Here is a 25,704-nt window from a genome sequence, read left to right on the forward strand (position 1 = left end):
TATTAATTGAGTTTCTAATATTAAACCATCCTTGCCTTTCTGGAGTAAGTCCACGTGAATATCATTTTAAATTATATTAATGTGCTATTGGATTGTTGTTGAGATATAGGAAAAGCTAAAGTGTTTTTCCTAGTCTCTCACTCAACAGTCAACACATCCGTGACCCCAGACGTGTGTATTTTCCCTCTACACAGCAAGCAAGCAATTCTCTGTCAGACACCTGCTGCGTGTCCTCTAATTCAGTTTAACTCTGACACCATTTACCTGACGTTAGTGTCAGATCCCACACACTGAGGGCTCAGTCCCACAAGAGTGTCCCCCACTTCAGAGGTCAGTTGCAAGTCCAGACCTTTGGAACTTCTGACCAACTGGTTATACTTTGGGGTTCCCATGACCCCTCCTTAGATTTTATTAATTTGCTAGAGAAGCTCCCAGAACTCAGGGAAACACATTTACCCATTTACTCTAAAGGATATCACACAGGCCAGACAGAAGAGATGCATAGAGTGAGGTATGGAGAAAGGAGTGCACCACGCTCCAGTAACCTCCACGTGTTCAGCCAGCTGGGAGCCCCCTGAATCCCGTTTTTTTTGTTTGTTTTAATGGAGGCATGATTGATTAAATCGCCGGCCAGTGATTTAACCTTCAGCCCCTCTCCCTTCCTGGGAGGTTGGGGGCGGGGCGGGGGGTTGGGGGGTGGGGCGTGGAGCTGAAAATCCCAGTCTTCAAAACGTGCGTTGGTCTTTCCAGTGACCCGAAGCTACCTAGGGGTCCGCCAGCCAGCAGTCATCTCATTAGCATACAAAAGGCACTCATATGTCTCTGAAGATTCCTAGGGTTTTAAGTACAATGTGTCAGGAAGTGGAGAGGAAGACCATTTGTGGAGCTCGGGGAAAAGGCCAGATTGGAGAGAGATTTGAATCATTTGCTGGAATTTCATGCCGGGAAACTGGATGAGCTCACCTAGGGGCGGAACGTAGACAGAGAAGGCGGAAGACCCAGGACCAAGCGCTACAGTGTGTTCCAACATATTTCAAGGTTCATCCTCTGGGGGAAATGCTGGCAGCTGTGCTAACGGGAAAAGGTGCGCTCCAGGTAGGAAGCTCGTTTGCATTAAAAAAGATTACAGTGGAGTGGACAATAAACGTCACACCTGGCCCAACCAATCTTTGGGCCTTATGTAAATCAGACACCACCTCCTCAAGCTGTCTATGAAACCCAGTGCATTTCACCACCTAACCAGAAGAGCTACTCAGGGACCCCTGTCTCTCTGCAGGACAGAGCTATTCTCCTTTCCCTTTCTTTTGCCTATTAAACCTCCACGCTCTTTCTTTCTTTCTTTCTCTCTCTTTCTCTCTCTTTCTTTCTTTTTCTTTCTTTCTTTCTTTCTTTCTTTCTTTCTTTCTTTCTTTCTTTCTTTCTTTCTTTCTTCTTTCCTTTCTTTCCTTCTTTCTTTCTTTCTTTTCTTTCTTTCTTTTCTTTCTTTCCTTCTTTCTTTTCTTTTCTTTTCTTTTCTTTTCTTTTCTTTTCTTTTCTTTTTTTTTGAGACGGAGTCTCGCTCTGTCACCCAGGCTGGAGTGCAATGGCACAATTTCAGCTCACTGCAACTTCTGCTTCCTGGGTTCAAGCAATTCTCCAGCCTCCGCCTCCCAAGCAGCTGGGATTACAGGTGCCCGCGACCACACCCGGCTAATTTTTTGTAGTTTTAGTAGAGACAGGGTTTCACCATTTTGGTCAGGCTGGTCTCGAACTCCTGACCTCATATGATCTACCCACCTCAGTCTGTCAAAGTGCAAAGTGCTGGGGTTATAGGTGTGAGTCACTGCGCTGGCCTAGACGTCTACACTTAAACTCAAAAAAAAAAAAAAAAGGTTCATCTTCTGAGGGGGAACCAGCAAAAAAAAATATGTATATAGAAAATTCCTTGGTAATGAAGAGGAAAGAGACACTAATACGTGCTGCAGTATAGCTGACCTTGAAAGCATTATGCGACGTGAAAGAAGTCAGACGTGAAAGGCCACATATTATATGATTCCATTTATGTACAATGTCTAGGCTGAGCGCAGTAGCTCATGCCTGTTATCCCAGCACTTTAGGAAGTGAAGGTGGGAGGATCACTTGAGCCCAGGAGTTCAAGACCAGCCTCAGCAACACCACCATATCTACAGAAAAAAAACCCTGCCATTCTTTACCTATGACGGTCTCAGTAAATTCCTTTACTGCCTATGACTCCAGCCACAGCCACAGCTGGCTGCACCCACAACCCCTAGGTCAGCGTAGCACTGGTCCCACTCATGAGGGGCCAGTTTTCACTTTTTTGGCAAAATGGAGAAACATTAATTGGGGCCAAGAGTGCCTGTTGGAAACCCATTTCTTGAATAGCATTCTTTTAAAAACAATTGTTTTTTAAAGACAGGGTCTCCCTCTGTCACCCAGGCTGGAATGTAGTGGTGCAATCACAGATCACTGCAGCTTCAAACTCCTGGGCTCAAGTGATTCCCCTCCAGAGTAGCTGGGACTGCAGGTATGTGCCACCATGCCCAGGTAATTTTCTAAAAAAAATTTTTTTTCATAAACCATAGTTTATACAATAGTTTAACTTACACTATTAACACTTTATTGAAAATATTCCTTTTTTTGTTTGTTTGTTTGAGACAGAGTCTCACTCTGTCACCCAGGCTGGAGTGCAGTGGCGCGATCTCGGCTCACTGCAAGCTCCGCCTCCCAGGTTCATGCCATTCTCCTGCCTCAGCCTCCCGAGTAGCTGGGACTACAGGTGCCCGCCACCATGCCTGGCTGATTTTTTGTATTTTTAGTAGAGATGGGGTTTCACTGTGTTAGCCAGGATGGTCTCAATCTCCTGATCTCATGATCCACCTGCCTTGGCCTCCCAAAGTGCTGGGATTACAGGCGTGAGCCACTGCGCCCGACCTATAGAAAATATTTCTGTTGAAAAGAACATACTATGCAAACACTTAAAAGTATTTGGTAAGAAAACAAAAGCACATCTTTACGACCAATGTGAATTACGAACTGACAATGATCAACTTCTCAACTAAGAACATTAACCTACTTGTGATTGAAGAAATAATTATCCTGTCTATGGATGACATAAGCAACTTGGCCAGGACAGAAGCAGTGGATGAAACCACATAGAATTCCAATTTGGCCAGTTAACTTATATAAGTGTAATGAAACAGTTAACTTTATTCATTAATATACTCAAACACTATCTTTCCTTCCAAGATTTTCAAAAATTCAATTATCCAAATAACTGAAGTTTGGTATTTCTATATTTTTCAATACAAAAAGTGTCAGGAACCTTTTATACAGTAATGAGACAGAAAGAAAACAGCTTCCTGTGAAAGAGGCCTAATCTAGTCAAATATAAAAAGAAGTAATGTAACCTCTTTTTTTTTTTCTTTTTTGAGACGGAGTCTCTCTCTGTCATCCAGGGTGGAGGGCAATGGTGTGATCTCCGCTCACTGCAACCTCTGCCTCCCGGGTTCAAGTGATTCTCCTGCCTCAGCCTCCTGAGTAGCTGAGATCATAGGCATATGCCACCATGCCCAGCTTATTTTTATTTTGTATTTTTAGTAGAGACGGGGTTTCACCATGTTGGTCATAGCTGGTCTTAAACTCCTGACCTCAAATGATCCACCTGCCTCAGCCTCTCAAAGTGCTGGGCTTACATGTGTGAGCCACCATGCCTGGCTGACGCCCAGCTGAAATGTAACCTCTTGATAACAGCCAAATCACTGTATTAGAAACATTTAAATTCCAGCTCTGGGGGTCAAGGGTGAGGTATTTAAAATGTTTTTAAGTTAAACCAAGTGGATGAATTTTAAAAGAAAAAGCAATTTATGAACCTATGGACATATCATTAAGAAAGAAAAAAATTATTAGTAAATTCCAAAAGTTAAAAGGAGTTGGAAAAAATTCCAACTAGAAAGAAAAAAAATGTTGGTTTCAATTAAGGTTTTTTTTTGGGTCCATTTTATATAAGAGCTTACTTATTCTTTTTCCAAATGTGCATTTATTATTTGCACAGATACATACAAATTATTCCCATTTTAAAAGCCACAATAAAAATATACATTAACCACAGAAGTACTTACTCTAACTGGAAAGAAAATGAACATGGCTATATTCAAAACAGCAATAAACACAAAAGGTCAACATATCTAAATCATGACAAGTATACATCTCAATTTTGACAAAAATGAGTTCCATTTTTACATTAATGCTTCATCAGCTTCTATATTAGATCCTCTGACCTTATTTATATTTACTATGAAATTTCTGTTAGCATGTGTCACTCAAAGGCACTCAACTCAGAGGGTGTAAAGTCCTGAGCTTAAGTAGGAAACAAAACTCCCAACTAAAATTTGCACACAAATAATTCCAAAGATCAGAGAGTATTAATGTTTAAAAGTATAATATCTGTTTTAAAAGTATTTGTTTAAAAGTATAATAATTTATTATAATATAATAAATATATAATAAATATATTTAAAAGTATAATAAATATTACATAATATTTATGTAAATAATTCAAAAACTAATAATAAAGGTGTACAGACTGTCAAAGAAAAGACCATGTAAGGCAAGAAATATCCTTGGAATCAAACTGATTTTTCACTCATTCAAGATCATTTGAAGGTGTGAAGCTAACTTTCATTGTTCTTAAAATCCTAGGAAAGCCAAATTTAAAAAAATAGCATGACAATGCTTAAGTTTAAAAAAGTTTCTCAGCTTAGTCTCCAAAACCAGGAAGAAAGCATTTAATGATTAAAAACACGTATGAACTGGAAAGATACCAGACTAAAAGGAGGAATCATAATAAGCCGGTTTAAAATATTAAAAGAAAGCTTTAAATGCACCAACTCAAAACAGCATTTCTAATTGGCCATCTAAATTATTCTTTTAGATTATTTTAGCCAAATAAAAATAAATTTACTGATGGATAACTGAGGTCCACTAACATAAGGTAGAAACAAAGTTTAAGCTAAAAATTAAATCTATATTTTGTTGCAGATAAATGTGAGATTTACCTACAGTAATTTTCTGCTGTTGCTAAATTAAAAGCATGAGTTGACATTGTACTAACAGAAATGGTTCGACAGATATTTTCTTGGCTTTAAAATGTTTTGTTCATATATGCAGAGAAATGCAATGAGGATAAGAATAATCTTCTGTATTGTCTGTACCGACATACCATCGTTAGTCACCTTAGATGTGAATATCAGTAGAGCCATTAAATTAAAGCTGGCCTAGAAAGTTTTCAAAGTGCTACTGTTTCCAACTGATGAGATCTTCAGTTTTCTGGATTTTCTGGGTGACGATTATTTTCAATTCTTTTCTCTGGCGATATATACAAGAAGTTACAGCAGATATATAAAGGGAAGGTCAGAAACCTGCTGTCCAAATTCATCACCACTTGTTCCTGATCCTTTTTAAGTATAAGTATTTGATAGCCAGTTGTTCTACTACATATTAGTTTTCCACTACTATCAAAAGAAGCCAAACGTAATCTAAATGCTATGCTCCTTTGAGGCTGTAAACTGACAGACCCGCTACATGGCTGATTCAGTGTATTGCGTTTGAAAATGACGCATCGATTGGTGTAAGTTACAAGTAGGTCAAAGCCGAAGTTAAAACCCGTCCAACACCAGCAGTATTCACCGTCTTTGGCAAGCTTTCTACCACACCTCATGCTATTTCCCTCCAGTTCTTCTTTATCGATTTCTTGAGGCCCTACCTCACTGTCTTGTTCGGCCCGCAGCATAGCAAACCACTGCTGTTTATACACAGAAGACAGCCATTCTGCAGGTACTATAGCATCTTGTTCAATAATTCTTGCAGAAGCCAGGTCACTGATAATATATTGTAACCTTAAATGTCTGAATACTGATACAAATGGTTTTCCTTGTTCAGTTTCAAGAAAGGCCATATCTTCAAAATCTTTTCTCTGTTTGGAAAACCAGACATCTGTTTCTGTCAAAAGCTGTTTTAAAGATCCATTCCAAGAAGGCACAAGTTGAAGAAACATCCACTTTTTTAGAGCGGTGTATACATCCATCTCCACTTGCATCACAAATAAGTTAGATGAACCAATGAGCTGTTTCATGACATTTATACTGAGTTCTTTAAAAAGTTTAACATTCTGGTGAGTCATCAAATTGTTTAGAAGCCATTCAAGGCACTTTTTCTTTACGGAATCTAATCCATAGGTCCCTACTGATGTGTAATAGCCACATACAGTTTTCACAGTAATTGTCTCCTTCATCGTCTCCCCACACTGCTGTATTAAACCATCCAACTGCAGCATACAAGCGGCTGCCAAAATGGCAACAACTCGACTGGGCTTTATCAGCACGTCATCTCGATACAGTGAACCAAACGCAACCTGCAGCGCTTCTACATCAATGTTCTGGTCAGGAATCTCCAGTTCAATAATATTCATGCTGGATTCTTTCCAAGAACCACTGAACATACTAGAAAAGTAGCCAGATTGACATAAATATATTTTGTGTAATCGCCATTCTTCTCCTAGAGCACAAATCTTAATGTCACTGTCTTCACCATTCAAAAATAATGTTTGATAAATATATTTGGATGTACTCCTTAATTTTTTCCTTGCAGGGATGTGGAGGAGCGGCTGCTGCTCGTCCCCCTCCTCCTCATCCTCGTCTCTCTCCGAGTCAGGGCGACAGTAGCGGAAGGCCCCGCTGCTCTTGTGACTGCCCGGGCAGTAACAGAAGCCGTAGCCCGCCGCAGGGTCTCCAGGGTCCGGCCTCCCGGCCAAGCCCCCCGCCCTGGCACCCTGCTCCTGCTGGGCAAGGGCTCGCCTCGGCTGGCGCAGCACCCGGCTGCTCGACGATCCCATGGGTCGCGGCTCCCGGGACTTCAGGGAGCCCGGAGGAGGGGGTGTCCCGCCACGGCCCGGCCGCCGCCGCCAGCCTTCCCCGAGCGCAGGTGCCTGCACCGCCAGCTTCTCACGCGCAGCCCAACCGTTGCAGCGGACGCTGCCGCCTCCATCCTCCGCACCCCTCCCCCACTACAGATATGTATATATTTTTGGAGACAGAGTCTCGCCCTGTCGCGCAGGGTGGAGCACGGTGGCTCGATCTCGGCTCACTGCAAGCTCCGCCTCCCGGGTTTAAGCGATTCTCCTGCCACAGCCTCCTGAGTAGCTGGATTACAGGCTCTCGCCACCACACCCGGGTAATTTTTGTAATTTTTTTTTTTTTTTTTTTGAGGCAGAGTCTCGCTCTGTCGCCCAGGCTGGAGTGCAGTGGCGCGATCTCGGCTCACTGCAAGCTCCGCCTCCCGGGTTCCCGCCATTCTCCCGCCTCAGCCTCCCGAGTAGCTGGGACTACAGGCGCCCGCCACGACGCCCGGCTATTTTTTTGTATTTTTTGTAGAGACGGGGTTTCACCAGGTTAGCCACGATGGTCTCGATCTCCTGACCTTGTGATCCGCCCATCACGGCCTCCCAAAGTGCTGGGATTACAGGCTTGAGCCACCGCGCCCGGCCTTTTTTTTTTTTTTTTTGTAGCCAGAGTCTGGCTCTGTTGCCCAGGCTGAAGTGCAGTGGCGTGATCTCGGCTCACTGCAACCTCCACCTCCCGGGTTTAAGCAATTCTCCTGCCTCAGCCTCCCAAGTAGCTGGGATTACAGGCGCCTGCCACCACGACCGGCTAATATTTGTATTTTTAGTAGAGACGGGATTTCACCATGTTGGCCAGGCTGGTCTCGAACTCCTGACCTCAGGTGATCCGCCTGCCTTGGCCTCCCGAAGTGCTGGGATTGCAGGCGTGAGCCACCGCCTCGGGCCTAAAAAAACTTTTTTTAGGGTGGTCTTGAACTCCTTGGACAGCATTCTTCATTGCTGGAAGCAATTCTCATCTGGCAGCCAAAACCAAGGTCCGTTTTAGAAGCACCACTTCCCCAGGAGCAAAGGTTTATTTGTGGGACCCGACAAAGGCAAATGTGTGTGCCAGGTGCTTGAGCCTAACCAGTCCAATGTAAATTTGTGACCAGGCACGAAAATAAAATAAAATAATAAAATAGGCCAGGCTCAGTGGCACACACCTATAATCCCAGCACTTTGGGAGGCTGAGATGGGTGGATCACTTGAGGTCAGGAGTTTGAGACCAACCTGACCAACATGGTGAAACCCCATCTCTACTAATAATATAAAATTTAATTGGGTGTGGTGGCGCACACCTGTAATCCCAGCTTTTCAGGAGGCTGAAATGGAGAATTGCTTGAAACCAGGAGGCAGAGGTTGCAGTGAGCCAAGAGCTCGCCATTGCACTGCAGCCTGGGTGACAAGAGCAAAACTCCGTCTCCAAAAAAATAATAAGATAAAATAAAGAGTTGAAGTCAAGCCAGGCGTGGTGACTCACACCTGTAATCCCAGCACTTTAGGAGGCCGAGGTGGGTGGATCACGAGGTCAGGAGTTCGAGACCAGCCTGGCCAATATGGTGAAAATGACCATGGCTGGGTGGAGTGATGACTGCAGCTGGTCTGGGAAGGCAGAAGCAAGCAGAGGGCCAGGGAAGGATGGGCAGGGATTCTCTGCGGGGAAGATCTGTGGAGACGGGGCAGCAGGATTAGGATGTTAGAATCGAGGAGGCTTTTGTCCCTGGGGGATGGCGTGGAGAAGCGGGGCATGGGCCTGGAAATTTGGCCTGCAGCCTATCCTCACCAGGCCATCTGGAAGCTACTTGTTGGGAACCCTGTGTGTGTAAAGGGCTGACCCAGGCCCAGACCCGGGGGAGCTGGAAAAGGGCACACACGGAGACCACCCGAGAGGCGTGCTGGAACTGCTTGGCCAGTCCTGGGGGACGGGATGGCTGGGGCGTGTGGGTGTCTTCCTGCAAGAAAACAGGACTTGATGAGGAAGGTGGGAGGCTGTTTCAGGCAGATGGAGGTCTGTGCTGCTAGAGCAATGGAGGAGTCACCACCATGCGGGGCTCCACCTTTGTCGCAGTGGGGGCAGAGATTGGTGAGGGGCATCAGGGCCAGATACATAGGTGTGAGGAACCCTAGATGGACCAGTGCTGCAGGGGGAGGTGGTGCCATGCCAGGGAGGTGGATAGGATGCTGGACACAAGTGAAGAGCAACCAGCCCTGGTGGCTTCCTCAAACCTGCGTGAGTGCCTGCCCCATTCCCAGATGAAGAAAGCAGAGGTTTCGATAGGAAAAGTGACTTGTCCTAAATCCCAGAGCTGCGAAGTCAGGAAGTTCAGCCTCCTGATTCCAAAGGCAAATCTGGAGTTTCTGTTGGAGTTAAGGGGCCAGGTGAATGGTCTGTGTTAACAAAACAAACAAACAAACAAAACTCTGTAAAATATTTAAAGAAGTTTATTCTCAGCTGATGTGAGTGACCATGGCCTGGGGTACAGTCTCAAGAGGTCCTTAGAAAGTGTGCCTGAGATGGTTGGGTTACAGTTTGGCTTTATACATTTTAGGGAGACAGAGGTTACAAGCAAATACATCAATCAATACATAGAAGGTGCACATTGGTTCGGCCTCTAAGGGCAGGACAACTCCGGGGGCTTTACAGGTCATAGGTGATTCAGAGGTTTTCTGATTGGCAATTGGTTGGAAAAGTTAAGCTGTGTCTAAAGAGTTGAAGTGGCTGGGTACAATGACTCACGTCTGGAATCCCAGCACTTTGAGAGGCTGAGGAGGATGGCTTGATCCCAGGAGTTTTAGACAAGCCTGGGCACCACAGTGAGACCTGGTGTCTACAAAAAAATTTTAAAAATTACTTGGGCATGGTGATGTGTACTCGTAGTCCCAGCTACTCGGGAGGCTGAGGCGGGAGGGTTACTTCATCCTAGGAGGTCAAGCCTATGGTGAGCCATGACTGTAGCACTGCATTCCAACTGGGGGGACAGAATGAGACCCTGTCTCAAAAATAAAATAAAATAAAATAGGCTGGGCACAGTAGCTCACACCTGTAAGCCCAGCACTTTGGGAGGCCATGGTGGATGGATCACTTGATGTCAGGAGTTCGAGACCAGACTGGCCAATATGGTGAAACCTCATCTCTACTAAAAATACAAAAATTAGCCAGGCATGGTGGCGGGCATCTGTAGTCCCAGCTACTTTGGAGGCTGAGGCAGGATAATCGCCCGAACCTGTGAGGCGGAGGTTGCAATGAGCCAAGATCGCACCATTGCACTCCAGCCTGGGCGACAAGAATGAAATTCCATCTCCAAAAAAAATAATAATAATAAGATAAAATAAAATAAAGAGTTGAAGTCAAGCCAGGCATGGGGGCTCACGCCTGTAATCCCAGCAGTTTGGGAGGCCGAGGAGGGCAGATCACGAGGTCAGGAGTTTGAGACCAGCCTGGCCAATATGGTGAAACCCCATCTCTACTAAAACTACAAAAATTAACTGGGTGTGGTGGCAGGCATCTGTAGTCTCAGCTACTCTGGAGGCTGAGGCAGGAGAATCGCTTGAAACCGGGGAGGTGGAGGGTACACTGCACTCCAGCCTGGGCAACAGAGCAAGATTCCATCTCAAAAAAAAAAAACAGAGTTGAAGTCAGTGGGAAGAAATGCTTAAGATAAGGGGGTTGTGGAAGCTGAGGTTCTTGTTACGTAGATGGCCTCCAGGTAGCAACCCTGAGAATAGATAGTGAATGTCTCTTTTCAGACCTTCAAAGGTTTCAGACTCTCATTGAATCTCTCCTAAATCTGAGAAAGTCCTGGCTGAATTAATGGAAATTCTCTACAGATGCAAATTTCCCCCACAGGAGACAGCTTTGCAGGGCCATTTCAAAATATTGTCAAATAAATATATTTTGGGGTAAAGTATTTTGATTTCCTTCAGGGTCTGCTATCTGTTATGTGATGTTGTACCAGAGTCAGGTAGAAATTTGGCATCTTATTGCTATAAAAAGCCTGTTTTGAGCCGGGCATGGTGGCTCACGCCTGTAATCTCAGAACTTTGGGAGGCTGAGGCGGGTGGATCACCTGAGGTCAAGAGGTCAAGAGTTTGAGACCAGCCTGGCCAACATAGTGAAACCCCATCTCTACTAGAAATACAAAAAATTGGCCGGGCGCGGTGGCTCAAGCCTGTAATCCCAGCACTTTGGGAGGCCGAGACGGGCGGATCACGAGGTCAGGAGATCGAGACCATCCTGGCTAACACGGTGAAACCCCGTCTCTGCTAAAAAATACAAAAAACTAGCCGGGCGTGGTGGCGGGCGCCTGTAGTCCCAGCTACTTGGGAGGCTGAGGCAGGAGAATGGCGTGAACCCGGGAGGCGGAGCTTGCAGTGAGCTGAGATCTGGCCATTGCACTCCAGCCTGGGTGGCAGAGCGAGACTCCGTCTCAAAAAAAAAAAAAAAGAAATACAAAAAATTAGCTGGATGTGGTAGTGGGCGCCTGTAGTCCCAGCTATGCAGGAGGCTGAGGCAGGAGAATCACTTGAATCCGGGAGCCAGAGGTTGCAATGAGCCGAGCTCATGCCATTGCACTCCAGCCTGGGCAACGAGTGAAACTCTGTCTTTAAAAAAAAAAAAAATCTGTTTTGTGTCTTATGATCTCTATTTTATTTATTTTAAAAATAATTTATTTTATTTTTGAGACAGAGTTTCACTCTTGTTGCCCAGACTGGAGTGCAATGACGCTATCTTGGCTCACTGTAACCTCCACATCCCAGGCTCAAGCAATTCCTGTGCTTCAGCCTCCCAAGTAGCTGAGATTACAGGCATGTGCCACTATGTCCGGGTAATTTTTTGAATTTTTTGTAGAGATGGGGTTTCATCATGTTGGCCAGGTTGGTCTCGAACTCCTGACCTCAAGTGATCCACCTGCCTTGGCCTCCCAAACTGCTGGGATTACAGGAATGAGCCACCATGCCTGGATAGAATAAATATTTTATGCTTTGGGCCAACAGGCAAAATCGAGGGTATTAAGTAGGTAAGTACGTAACAAGAAATAAAACAAAATTCCATAATTTGGGGGGATTGTTATTGACAGAACGTAAAAGTTAATTTATGGATGCTGAAAGTGGAGTTTCATACAATTTTTATGTGTTATGAAATATTATTATTTTGATTATTTATTTATTTTTGAGATAGAGTCTTGCTCTGTTGCCCAGGCTGTGATCTCACCTCACTGCAACCTCTGCCTCCCAGGTTCAAGCGATTCTCCTGCCCCAGCCTCACAAGTAGCTGGAATTACAGGCATGTGCCACCACACTCGGCTAATTTTTTTGTATTTTTAGTAGAGATGGGGTTTCACTATGTTGACCAGGCTAGTCTTGAACTCCTGATCTCAAGTGATCTGCCTGCCTCGGCCTCCCAAAGTTCTGGGATTACAGGCATGAGCCACTGCACTCAGCCTGATTTTTTTTCCAATGATTTAAAAATGTAAAAATCATTATTTGTTCAGGGATCATATAAAATCAAGCAGTAAGCAAAATTTGGGCTATGGGCAATAGTTTGCCAACCTCTGGTCTAGATCTGCCCTGTTCATCATAGTAGCCCCTGGCTACCTGCAGCTACTGAGTACTTGAAATGTGGCCAGGGACACTCACGATGGCTCACACCTGTAATCTCAGCACTTTTGGAGGTTAACGTGGGAGGACTGCTTGAACCCAGGAGTTTCAAGTTACAGTGAACTATGATTTCAACACTGCATCCCAAACCTGGGTGACAGGGAAAGAAAGAAAAAGAGAGAGAGAGAGAGAGAGAGAAGGAGGAGGAAGAGGAGAAGGAGAAACAGAAAAGAAAAAGAGAAAGAAAGAAGAGAAAGAAAGAAGGAAAGAACATAAGAAAGAAGAAAGGAAGGAAAAAGAGAGAAAAAGAAACAAAAGAAAGAAAGGAAGAAAAAGAGAGGGAGGGAGGGAGAAAGGGAGGAAGGAAGGGAAGGGAGGAAGGAGGGAAGGGAGGGAGGAAGAGAGAAAGGAATGTGGCTGTACTGGATTAAAATATGCTTAGGTGTGGCTGGGCACGGTGGCTCACTCTTGTAATCCCAGCACTTTGGGAGGCCAAGGTGGGTGGATCACGAGGACAGGAGATGGAGACCATCCTGGCTAACAAGGTGAAACCCCGTCTCTACTAAAAATAATACAAAAAATTAGCTGGGCGTGGTGGTGGGTGCCTGTAGTCCCAGCCACTGGGGAGGCTGAGGCAGGAGAATGGTGTGAACCTGGGAGGTGGAGCTTGCAGTGAGCCAAGATTGTGCCCCTGCACCTCCAGCTTGGGCGGCAGAGCGAGACTCTGTCTCAAAAAAAAAAAAAAAAAAAAGCTTAGGTGTAAAATACACACTAGATTTTGAAGACAGTATAAAAAACAAAATATCCCAATAACTTTTTATTATATTTTGGATATCTCAGAATAAGTAAAATATATTACTAAAATTAACTTCACCCCCCCAGTTTTTTATTTTTATTTTTTATTTTACTTTTTTTTTTTTTTTTTTTTTTTTTTTTTTTTTTTTTGAGACGGAGTCTCGCTCTGTCGCCCAGGCTGGAGTGCAGTGGCGCGATCTCGGCTCATTGCAAGCTCCGCCTCCCGGGTTCACGCCATTCTCCTGCCTCAGCCTCCCGAGTAGCTGGGACTACAGGCGCCCACAACCGCGCCCGGCTAATTTTTTTTTGTATTTTTAGTAGAGACGGGGTTTCACCGTGGTCTCGATCTCCTGACCTTGTGATCCGCCCGCCTCGGCCTCCCAAAGTGCTGGGATTACAGGCGTGAGCCACCGCGCCCGGCCTATTTTACTTTTTTTTACTTTGTCTTAGTCCACTTTCTGTTGTTTGAATATCTGAGACTCGATAATTTTGAAAGAAAAGAGGTTTATTTAGCTTATGGTTCTGCAGGCTGGGAAGTTCAAGATTGGACAGCTGCATCTGGTAGCTTCTGGTGAGGGCTTTGTGCTGCATCAAAACATGGCAGAGAAATGGAAGGCGGACCAGGTGCATGGGGGAAAGGAGGAAAACATGAGACGCGACCTTGCTTGATGACAACCCAACTCTAAAGGTAACTGATCCAGACCCAAGAGAGTGAGAACTTGCTTCTGGGGGACTCTGCATGAATATCTTGTCATGAAGGCAGATCCCTCATGATCCAAACATCCCTGAAAGGTCCCCCACCTGTCAATGCCATTATATTGGCAATTACATTTCAACATGAGTTTTGGTAGGAACAAACCACATCCAAACCATAGCATCTTCCCACTGTTGAGTCACTTTTTAATGTGGCTATTAGAACAATTTAAATGATACATGTGTTTGCACTTGTGGCTTGCATCTGTATCTGGTATACAGTGCTGCTGTACTAGTGAAGCTGGAGCGCCTAGAGTGAGATGACCCCAATTTGCCTTGGGGGAAGTGGAAGGGGTGTGGCCTGGTGTTCAGCAGTGGGGTGTGGGGTCACAGAGGGACAGCCGGATTTCACTAAGGTGACGTGGAGGGGCAGGGCTCCGGGAGGCACACACTGAGGGGCCTTCTGCAGCAGCGAGTTGAGGGAGTGGTGTGGGCTTTGCGGGTAGGGACTGAGCTGTTTGTGGGGTATCTGTAAGAGGCTGTGCAGCAAGCCAGGTGGCAAGAAGCAAGATGTTGGCTGGGCATGGTGGTGCATGCCTGTAATCCCAGCACTTCGGGAGGCCAAGGCAGGAGGGTTGCTTGAGGCCGGGAGTTTGAGACCAGCCTAATCAACATAGTGAGACCATGTTTCTATATAAATAAATAAATAAATAAATAAATAAATAAATAAATAAAATTTTAAAAGCAAGATGTTGCCAAGCAATTGACCAGGTGGTGAGTATGAGAGAGCCCCTGCCCTGAGGGCCTTCCATCTCTCACCCACCTGGATCAGCACACAGCATGTCCTTGTCTTCCACTCCAAGCCTACATCCTGGCCCCTACTGGAGAAGGGTTCTGACCAGTTCACTGGCAGAATGTGAAAACCGTATGTTAAGACATCCATGACATGAAGCCCTAACAAGCCAAGAATCCTTTCTTTTCACAGCAGAAGGCCTCTGACTCTTTCCCTGTGTTGACTGGAGGCTGAGTCTCTGTCCTCGACACCCCACCGCTGCGGCCTCCTCTGCCCTGCCTGGGGAGCCCTGCCCCGTCTGGCCCTGTGCTGGGAACAGCCAGAGCTGGGGCTTCTTGCGCTTCCTGTTCACACCCACGGAACCAGCTTTGCCTTCCCCTCTGCTGTGCAGGGAGAAGGGAGGTGGGAGGTGCGGAGGGGATGGTCCTGTCTGTGGCTTCCTGCTTCTCGGCTGGCAGGAGGAAGGCAGGTTTTCTGTGTCTGTGTCTCTGTGGTCTTTCAGGCTCAGCACTTGGGTAGGAAGATGAAAACCTCGGAGTGCCCTTAGTCTCTTTCCCTCAGGTCTGATCAGACCAAAGCCTTGTGTGGTGGAGGAGCTGAAAGGACGTGGCACGGGGAGGCTGGCAGCCCGGCGCTGCTCGGCTCACTTTTCCCTCTGCCAGCCTTTGTTACCAAGGGGTTTGGACTTGATCTTGCAAATGGATCATCTCTTGATCCTTCTCTAGCCTCTAGGGACAAATATACTAGAAGAAATGGTCATGACAGTTGGTGCCACCAGCAGGAGGGATAGCCAGGAAGCAAGGGTTGGAATGGTTTCTCCTTGAGAGAAGCAAGCCTCTGAGTCCAAGGCCCTCCACCAAGCGGTTCTGGTCCGGTGCTCCAGCCTCACCACCCGTCCTGCGCCATGCATGGAGTTGGGGTTGTAACCACACACAAACACAGCGTTCTGCCAACGCACCCTCCTCAAGGTCTCTCATCATCCCTCCTTCCCATCTCCTCCACTGGAGCACGGCCACAGCAGTATTCACTGACTTCCAGTTTCCTGCGGGATAAATCTGAACCCTTTGTCGTGGCGCCCAAAGTCCTTGCCCAGCCGCGCAGTCCCAGCTCCTCTTCATCGTGTGCGGCAACTTGTTCTCCAAGCAGCCTCTGCTTTCTCAAGGTTAGAAGCTGAGCTGCGCCATCTCCTCTGCCTGCGCCCTTCTTTCCTGTCTCCTCTGCCTGCGCCCCTTCTTTCCCGTCTCTGCTGGAGAACCCCTGCTCAGCCTCAGTAAAGATGTTTAAGGGACAGTTATGCATGAGGGTTTAGAGTTCAGAGACCCAGTCTGTCCTGGAGGTCAAGGGCACGTTGTTGGCAATTGAAGCCTCAACAATTCAATCGAGTGAATACATGAGTGAATACATGAACTGTTGCGGAATCAGAAACTGAGGCTCAAGCTGGGCACGGTGACTCACGCCTATAATTCCAGCACTTTGGGAGGCTGGGGTGGGCGGATCACCTGAGGTCAGGAGTTTGAGACCAGCCTGCTAATATGGTGAAACCCCGTCTCTACTAAAAATACAAAAATTAGTCAGAGATGGTGGTGGGCACCTGTAATCCCAGCTACTTGGGAGGCTGAGGCAGGAGAATCGCTTGATCTTGGGAGACGGAGGTTGCAGTGAGCCGAGATGGTGCCACTGCACTCCAGCCTGGGTCACAGAGTAAGACCCCGTCTGAAAAAAAAAAAAAAGAAAAAAAGAAACTAAGGCTCAAAGAAAGAGCCCGCAGGTCCACACTGACCTAGTTGCAATGCGAAGACATAAACATAAAGAGCCTCTTTTAGGAGCCACTGCTGCCTCTCAGAGGGCGACAGGCATTTCCCAGTTTAATAGGCTTTCTCTCCACCTAATCTGCAGTAGTGAGTCCTAAAATCTGTCCCTGTCGCAATGACCGGTGCCTAGAATGCTTTATAAAACTGAGAGTCCAGCCCCAGGGGTCAGGGAGTCTGAAGTTTCAAAAACTACACAGGAGATCGTGTTGCAGACGAGGCTGGGCCCCTGTGTGAGCTGTGCCCACTATGCAGCTTTGTGAGCTCTCGAGGAAACTGGGAGGATGAGGGTTTGTATGGGAACCACAGAACAGGGTTCTAGCCATTTCTGATTGGTTTCTGAAGGACGGAGGCTGCCTCTGAGACTCAGCAGGGCGTGGGGTAGCTGTTGCAAGAAAGTGTGATTTTAGGGAGGCTGCCCCAGGTTGTCTCTCCAGATCTCTTACTTGCCTGTTTCAAGGATTTGACTTGAGATATATTTTGAGATATGTTGTTGTGGGGTGGCTGGGGGCCGGTGGCGGGGGAGGGGGTGTCAGCAGGCAAAGGAATGTTACCTTGGATGCTTCCACTATTGCTGCTGTTAGCAGTCACAGCAGCTCTCACTTACAGCGGGCGCTGTTCTAAACCCTTAGCAGCCGTCCTCCCATAGCGCTGCAGGACTGTGGAGAGACAGGTGCCATCCTCTTTTTTTTTTTAAGATGAAGTAGGTTGGGAGTGGTGGCTCATGCCTGTAATCCCAGCCCTTTGGGAAGTTAAGGCAGGCAGATGGCTTGAGCCCAGGAGTTCGAGACTAGCCTGGGCAACACAGGAAGACCCTGTCTCTAGCTAAATAAATAAACAAGCTGAGTGTGACGGCGCACGCTTGTAGTCCCAGCTAAATGGGAGGCTGAGGCGGGAGGATCACGTGAGCCCAGGAGGTCAAGGCTTCGGTGAGCCGTGATCACATCACTGCACTCAGAGCAAGACCCTGTCTCAGAAAAAATGTAAAAAAAGATGAAGAAGCTGAACTTCATGGAGGTCTGCTTAGGGATCCACATCTCAGATGCTTTTGGTCAATGGGAATAGGTTTAGTGGGGCCCTGGAGGAAGACATTAGAACATGGTGGGGGCTGGGTTTAGCTGGACAGTGCCTGCCTCATCCACTGGGGGTCACTGTGACTCAGCTCCTGCTGATTCTGGACATAAGAGACTGTGGCCCAATGTCACCTTAGCTAACAATTTTTCAAAAGTAACTGGACATACAACCTTGTGTAGAAATAATCTGGCAGGGCGTGGTGGCTCACACCTGTAATCCCAGCACTTTGGGAGGCTGAGGCGGGCGGATCATGAGGTCAGGAGTTCGAAACCTGCATGGCCAATATGATGAAACCCTTTCTCTACTAGAAATACAAAAATTAGCGTGGTGGTGCATGCTTGTAATCCCAGCTACTTGGGAGGCTAAGGCACAAGAATCGCTTGAACCCAGGAGGTGAAGGTTTTAGTAGTGAGCCAAGATCATACCACTGCACTCCAGCCTGGGCAACACAGTGAGACTCCATCTAATACACACACACACACACACACACACATATATATATGAAAGAAATGTCACAATCCATAAATGTTGGCAAACAATTTTTTCAAATGAGCCAAACACTGCGTAGGACTGGGTGAAGTGGTGTGCGTCTCAGCTGCTAGGAAGGTTGAAGCGGGAGGATCACTTGAGGTCGGTAGTTTAAGGCTACACTGAGCTGCAATCACGCCTGTGAACAGCTACTGCACTACAGCCTGGGCAACCTCTCTCAAAAACAAAAACAGAACAAAACACTGTATAGAGCAAGCAAGTGGGTCCAAGAGGCAACTTTGGTCCACAAGGTGCTGGTTTGAAAGAGTATTAGATTAGTTTGTTTTCACATTGCTATAAGGAAATATCTGAGGCTCAGTAATTTATAAAGGAAAGAGGTGTAACTGACTCAGTTCTGCGCGCGGGGAGCCCTCAGGAAACTTACAATCGTGGCGGAAGGCACCTCTTCACATGGCAGCAGGAGAGAGAGAGTGAGTGCCAGCAGGGGAAATGCCAGATGTTTATAAAACCATCAGATCTTGTGAGAACTCACTCTCTATCACGAGAACAGCATGGGGGAACCGCCCCCACGATTCAATGACCTCCCACCAGATCCCTCCTATGACAAAAGGAGATTATGGGGATTGCAATTCAAGATGAGATTTGGGGCTGGGCACAGTGGTTCACGCCTGTAATCCCAGCACTTTGGGAGGCCGAACTCCTGAGGTCAGGAGTTTGAGATCAGCCTGGACAACACAGTGAAACCCCATCTCTACTAAAAGTACAAAATTAGCCAGGTGTGGTGGCGCATGCCTGCAATCCCAGCTACTCGGGAGGCTGAGGTCTGAGAATCGCTTGAACCCAGGAGGCAGAGGTTGCAGTGAGCTGAGATCATGCCACTGCACTCCAGCCTGGGCAACAGAGCAAGACTCTGTCTCAAAAAAAAAAGAAAAAGAAAAAGGAAAAAAAAAGATCTTGTATTCATTCTGCAGGCACTGGGGTGGAAACCGTAGGAGTCAGGGTGGAGGAGAAAGACCCGATGCAGGGTCTCAGGGCACTCACAGTCAATGGCAATAGTGTGGCCCATGTTCTGAGGGGCACCCTTCCTTGGGGCATGACCAAACACTTCCCATAGGAGGAGGAGGAAGTCTGCTGGGTGCTGTGTTCAGTTTCTGGGGCTGCTGTGATTAAGTGCTGCAAACCGACTGGCTTACAGCAACCCAGCTGTATTCTCTCTCAGTTCTTGAGGCTGGAAGTCTAAAATTAAGCTGCCAGCCGGGCCCATGCTCCTTCTGAAAGCTTCAGGGGAGGGTCTTTGCCCCTCTCCTAGCTTCTGGTGTTGCCGGCAATCCTTAGTGTTTCTTGGCTTGTAAATGCATCACTGCAATCTCTGCCTCCGTTGCCATGTGGCATTTTTCCTGCGTGGCTGTCTGTCTTTCCCCCTCTTAAGTCCACCAGTCATATGGGAGTAGGGTGGGCCTTTCATCCTCATACTCCAGTTTGACCTCATCTTAACTTGATTCCACCTGAAAAGACTATTTCCAAGTAAGGTTACATTCAGAGGCACCAGGAGTCAGGATTTGAACATATCTTTTTTTTTTTTTTTTTGAGACGGAGTCTCGCTCTGTCGCCCAGGCTGGAGTGCACTGGCGTGATCTCGGCTCACTGCAAGCTCCGCCTCCCGGGTTCACGCCATTCTCCTGCCTCAGCCTCCCGAGCAGCTGGGACTACAGGCGCCACCACCACGCCCAGCTAATTTTTTGTGTTTTTAATAGAGACAGCGTTTCACCGTGTTCGCCAGGATGGTCTCGATCTCCTGACCTCATGATCTGCCTGCCTCGGCCTCCCAAAATGCTGGGATTACAGGCGTGAGCCACCGCGCCCGGCCGTGAACATGTCTTTTGTGGGGGCACACAATTCAACCACAATGTGTACAGTACGTAGGTGACTGTTCCAGGTAGAGGGAACAGCAGGTGCGAAGGCCCAAAGGCAGGAGGGCACTGGTGTGTTCCAGCAAGTAAAAGAAATTCAGCACAGCTGGAGTGGGGTGGCAAGGAGGTGCAGCTGAGGCGGCTCATGCTGGACCTTACAGGCCAGTTGGGAGGGTCAGGATAGGCCAGGCCACAGTTTGGAGGAAAAAAAAAATCCCAAATCTCAGTGCCAGGCCCAGTACAGGTTCATTTTCAGCTTGTGTCAAATCTGATGTGGGTTGAACAGCTCTTCTCCATAAGGTAGCTCAGCCATATAGAACACATGGTCGCGGGGGGAAGGGAAGTCTGGAGAAGGCCCCCAGTCTCCATCGCCCCAGCCTGAAAGGGACTCCTCCACTCACAGACCACACAGCAAGGGAGGCGGCAAGGCGGGGACACAGATTTCTGGGAGCCCCCACTGTCTCTCCCACTCATATTCACCCGAAGCCAAGGCTAAGACTTCATCCTCACAGCACTGGGAAGTCAGCCAGGGTTTTCACACAGAGGTAGTGACGAGATGGGACTTGCATTTTAAATTTTTCCTTTTTTCACTGTAGCTCTCAGATCGTATGACTTGTGTTTTAGAAAGATTCCTCTGGCGAGAGGACTGTCCTGAAGCAGGGGAGCTGGACTTTGTCTGCTGGAGTGTGGGAAGTGGCTGCGGCGGGAGTTGGCCACAGCAGAGGCACAATATATTTGTAGTTAACTCATGCAACTTCCACCTTGCAGGCTCAGCCAAAAAACAAACGGAAAAAAAGAATGTGAGAAAAATTAATTCATGTAATTAAAAAACGATCCAAAAGTATTTTGTGTATGTCCTTTCCCACATTGCAGATTGTCCACATTTTATGCGTATATTCTGAATAGCCCAAACCCGGGGAGTGTGTACTCTATGGGCCTTTTAAGAGATTTTCAGGGGTAACTGAGCTCCTGGTTGACTTGAGAACCTCGCTGTCATGGAAGTGCTCTCTACTCAGGGTCTGTAACTGGACCTAATAACAAGAGTAGGGAGGCCTGTGTGAAAAGGACTTCCTACTGTTTCCCAAACAGTGTGGTGTCTTGCCTCTGGCAGAAACACCCTTGGATACAATATGAAGGCTTTATTTATTTTATTTTATTTTATTTTTTTGAGACAAAGTCTCGCTGTGTCACCCAGGCTGAAGTGCAGGGGCCCAATCTCGGCTGACTGCAAGCTCTGCCTCACTGCAAGCTCTCCCTCACTGCAAGCTCCGCCTCCCGAGTTCACACCATTCTCCTGCCTCAGACTTCTGAGTAGCTAGGACTACAGGCGCCCCCCTCCAACGCCCAGCTAATTTTTTGTATTTTTTAGTAGAGACGGAGTTTCACCGTGTTAGCCAGGATGGTCTCGATCTCCTGACCTCGTGATGCACCCACCTCGGCTTCCCAAAGTGCTGGGATTACAGCCATGAGCCACTGTGCTCAGTCCGGCATTTTTTATTTTTTGCTGAGTCTGACCCCTACCTGCCTGTAGTTCTTTCTAGTTTATGAAGTATTTTTTTTTTTTTTTTTTTTGAGACGGAGTCTCGCTCTGTCGCCCAGGCTGGAGTGCAGTGGCGCGATCTCCGCTCACTGCAAGCTCCGCCTCCCGGGTTCACGCCATTCTCCTGCCTCAGCCTCCCGAGTAGCTGGGACTACAGGCGCCCACCACCTCGCCCGGCTAGTTTTTTTGTATTTTTAGTAGAGACGGGGTTTCACCATGTTCGCCAGGATGGTCTCGATCTCCTGACCTTGTGATCCGCCTGCCTCGGCCTCCCAAAGTGCTGGGATTACAGGCGTGAGCCACAGCGCCCAGCCGTTTATAAAGTATTTTTTAAGCCATTACATTATTTGAGCTTCAGGATTATTATTTATTTATTTATTTAGAGACAGAGTCTTGCTGTGTCACCCAGGCTGGAGTATAGCGGTGCGATCTCGGCTCACTGCAACCTCCACCTCCCAGGTGGGAGGTTGTGCCTCAGCCTCCCGAGTAGCTGGGACTACAGGCCTGGGCCACCATGCCCAGACTTTTTTTTGTATTTTTAGTAGAGATGAGGTTTCACTGTGTTGCCCAGGCTGGTCTCAAACTCCTGGCCTCATGGGATTCTCCTGCCTCGGCTTCCCAAAGCGGTGGGATCACAGGCGTGAGCCCCCACGCCCAGCTGAGCCTCAGAATAAATTAGATCTCCTTTTGGAGATCTAATTTAGATCAAGGAACTCAGAAGCTCAGACATACCTTGTCCCACAGTAGCCAGGAGACCTGGAAACCATCCCCAGTGTGGAGTTGGACCTGTTGGTTTTGTGGCCACAGTTTTAGCTGTGGTTTCAGTGTTCTTGTGTATAAAATATGAGTAACTGCACAAAGCTATTTTGAAGCTCCAATAAAGCAAGGTTGGTGAAAGCATTTTGTAAACTGCTAAGCGCTGTCCAAATGTTGTGTCCTCAGACTTTACATGTCACTGAAAGTGTTTGAGTCGTGCTAAAGGAATCCAGGTGGAAGATTAAGGGAATTTGCAGTAATGTCCTTGGGCTGCACCTACACTATTTGACTTTGAACTTAATTTCCTGAATTACCTTCACTGCTTGGGGAGCTGTGCCCATCATCTCCTGCAAGCCACAGCCCTGGCCCTCATTTCTGTGGGTTGGCAAGGGCTGGGGTGGAGGTGGGGTGAGCAGTTTGTTAGAGACCTCCCTGAAAGCCTTGCTGCTAGATCTCAGTGACATGAGTAAGGTTGTGTGGAAATATGTGACTTCCTGTTATGGAATCTAGCCTGGGAGAGTGAAGAGTGGCCTTGGGGTGAACCAGAGGGCACTTGCTTGCCTGGGTACGGGTATCCCAGCTCCACCTGATTGTTACCTTAGGGGAATGCCGTGCAGTGTGAGCTAAATCTTCAGACTTTCCTAGAGAAGTCTGAAGTCCATGTATTTTCATCTTTCCTCCTCAGGGCAACTCCACTGCCTGGGTGGAGTTAGTGCCTGAGTTGGTTGTGGAGCTTTGGGCCGCTGCTCTTGACTTCAGTTTTCTCATTTAAAATTGGTGATCCACCTGAGGTCAGGAGTTTGAGACCAGCCTGGTCAACATGGTGAAACCCTGTCTCTACTAAAAATACAAAAATTAGTTGGGCATGGTGGAGTGCATCTGTAGTCCCAGCTACTCAGGAGGCTGAGGCAGGAGAATCACTGGAACCCAGGAGACGGAGATTGCAGTGAGCTGAGATTGCGCCACTGTACTGCAGCCTGGGTGACAGAGCGAGACCCCGTCTCAAAAAAAAAAAAAAAAAAATTGGTGATCCAGCTGGGCAACATAGGGAGACCCTGTGTTTACAAAAAATTCACTTGGCATGGGGGCCACACTTGTGGTTCCAGCTACTTGGGAGGCTGAGGCAGGAGGCTCAATTGAGCCTGGGAGGTTGAAGCTGCAGTGAGCCGTGTTGGTGCCACTGGACTCCAGCCTGGGTTACAGAGCAAAACCTTGTGTCAAAAAATAAAATACTAAAAATAAAATTGGGGACGGTACCACCTTACTTGGGTTGTTAAGACACAGTAAAGAAAATGCAATGCCCAGTCCACCACACTGGTCCTGGCTGCAGGAATCCACTGGAAACGCTAGCTGCTTGAGTTCTGGGTTGCAATTTGGTAACCTGCAGGCTTGGAGGTTGTAATCCTGCTTGCCTTGGGGCCTGCCACCCATATGATTAAAAGGAATAACGGGATTACCCAGGCCTTTAAAGTTTTGTGGTCAAGGAGATAATATAAAGGAGTTTTGTGTATTAGGAAGAGAACAATGCCCCCGCCCTGTCCTTTACCTCGTGAGTTCACGAGTGTTGTGTTTAAAAAAAAAAAAAAAAAAGGCCGGACGCAGTGGCTCTCGCCTGTAATACCAGCACTTTGGGAGGCCAAGGCGGGTGGATCACTTGAGGTCAGGATTTCAAGATGGGCATGGCCAACATGGTGAAACCCCATCTCTACTAAAAAAATACAAAAAATTAGCCGGGGGTGGTAGCGGGTGCCTGTAATCCCAGCTACTCGGGAGGCTGAGACAGGAGAATCGCTTGAACCCGGGAGGTGGAGGTTGTGGTGAACCGAGATCGCGCCATTGCACTCCAGCCTGGGCGACAGAGTGGGAAAAAAAAAAAAGTTTCAACAAAAATAAATGGCGCCGAGCGAGGTGGCTTAGCCTGTGATCCCAGTACTGTGGGAGGCCGTGGTGGGCAGATCTCTTGAGTTCAGCATTTGCGACCAGCCTGGGCGACAGGGCAAGACCCCTGTCTCAAACGAAGACGAAACATAGGCCGGGCGCGGTGGCTGCGTGTAATCCCAGCACTTTGGGAGGCCGAGGCGGGTGGATCACCTGAGGTTAGGAGTTCAAGACCATCCTGGGCAACATGGCGAATCCCTGTCTCTACTAAAATACAAAAATTAGCCGGGCGCGGTGGCTCAAGCCTGTAATCCCAGCACTTTGGGAGGCCGAGACGGGCGGATCACGAGGTCAGGAGATCGAGACCATCCTGGCTAACACGGTGAAACCCGTCTCTACTAAAAAAAATACAAAAAACTAGCCGGGCGAGGTGGCGGGCGCCTGTAGTCCCAGCTACTCGGGAGGCTGAGGCAGGAGAATGGCGTGAACCCGGGAGGCGGAGCTTGCAGTGAGCTGAGATCCGGCCACTGCACTCCAGCCTGAAAAACACAAAAAAACCAAAAAAAAACAAAAATTAGCCGGAGGTGGTGGCGGGCGCCTGTAATCCCAGCTACTCAGGGACGCTGAGGCGACAGAATCGCTTGAAGCCGGGGCGGGAGGAGGTTGCAGTGAGCCGAGATTGCCTCCAGCCTGGGCGACAAGAGCAAGACTCCATCTAAAAAAAAAAAAAAAAAAAGAAAGGAAGAAAAAGACAAACGATTTAAAGGAAAAATGTAAGTAAACAAAAGTACAAATGCGATGTCAATCGTTAAGGTGGTGCCAGGGGACCGAGGATCGGGAAACACCAAGGTCTCATAGTCCCTGCAGGGCATCTCGGGGGGAGGCGACGGACAGGTCGCGAGCGCGGGGCTTGGAGGACACCAAGGTCCAGGGGGATGGCGGGTTCAGCCCCCTCCCTCCGACCCGTGCTGAGGGCTTTGGAGGACCCCCACTCTCCCAACCTCGGAAGCCCGGGTTCTGCCACTTCCAGCCATGCGTCCTTGGACTGCGAAACTTTCTCCAGCCTAGTTTCCTCTTTTGGGACATGGGGAGGCGGAGGCTGCCAATGCTGGGATAGAGTGCTCGAGAGCAAGGGACTAGGGCCTCGACGAGCTTACAGTCCGGTTAGGCCCTCCCACCGCTGTGCTGTGGCTGCTCGCCGCCCTGGACCCGGCGCGGTCCGGCCCGGCTGCCGGAGCCCTCGGTACGGGCCGTAGTCGCGCGGGTTCTAAAATGAGGACAAAGCCCGCCCGCGTCTAGAGCGCGCGCGCCGCCGCGGCCAATGGGACGTTGACGCTAGGTTGAGTGACGGACTTGAGCAGCCAATGAGCGTGCAGTTTGTTGCGAAGTGGGCCCCGGCTCCGGCATTATAAAGGGCGCCACGAGTCGGCATTGTC

At 47.9% G+C, this 25,704-nt stretch overlaps 1 protein-coding gene and 1 long non-coding RNA gene across 2 annotated transcripts; one reads left to right on the forward strand and one right to left on the reverse strand.

Moving 5' to 3' along the window:
* Window positions 1–965: 965 nt before the first annotated feature.
* LOC123574093 (uncharacterized) lies at window positions 966–16,555 on the forward strand. The gene is made up of 3 exons (XR_006698971.3): window positions 966–1,095; window positions 13,856–14,015; window positions 15,006–16,555. It is a non-coding gene; the product is annotated as an uncharacterized lncRNA (long non-coding RNA).
* On the reverse strand, window positions 4,017–7,142 carry GMCL2 (germ cell-less 2, spermatogenesis associated). Its single transcript, XM_015452339.4, has one exon. The coding sequence runs from the start codon at window positions 6,887–6,889 to the stop codon at window positions 5,318–5,320; it is 1,572 nt and encodes a 523-aa protein (XP_015307825.3). The 5' UTR covers window positions 6,890–7,142; the 3' UTR covers window positions 4,017–5,317.
* Window positions 16,556–25,704: the final 9,149 nt, after the last annotated feature.

This window comes from Macaca fascicularis, chromosome 6 (genome assembly GCF_037993035.2).
Source record: "Macaca fascicularis isolate 582-1 chromosome 6, T2T-MFA8v1.1".
NCBI lineage: Eukaryota > Metazoa > Chordata > Mammalia > Primates > Cercopithecidae > Macaca > Macaca fascicularis.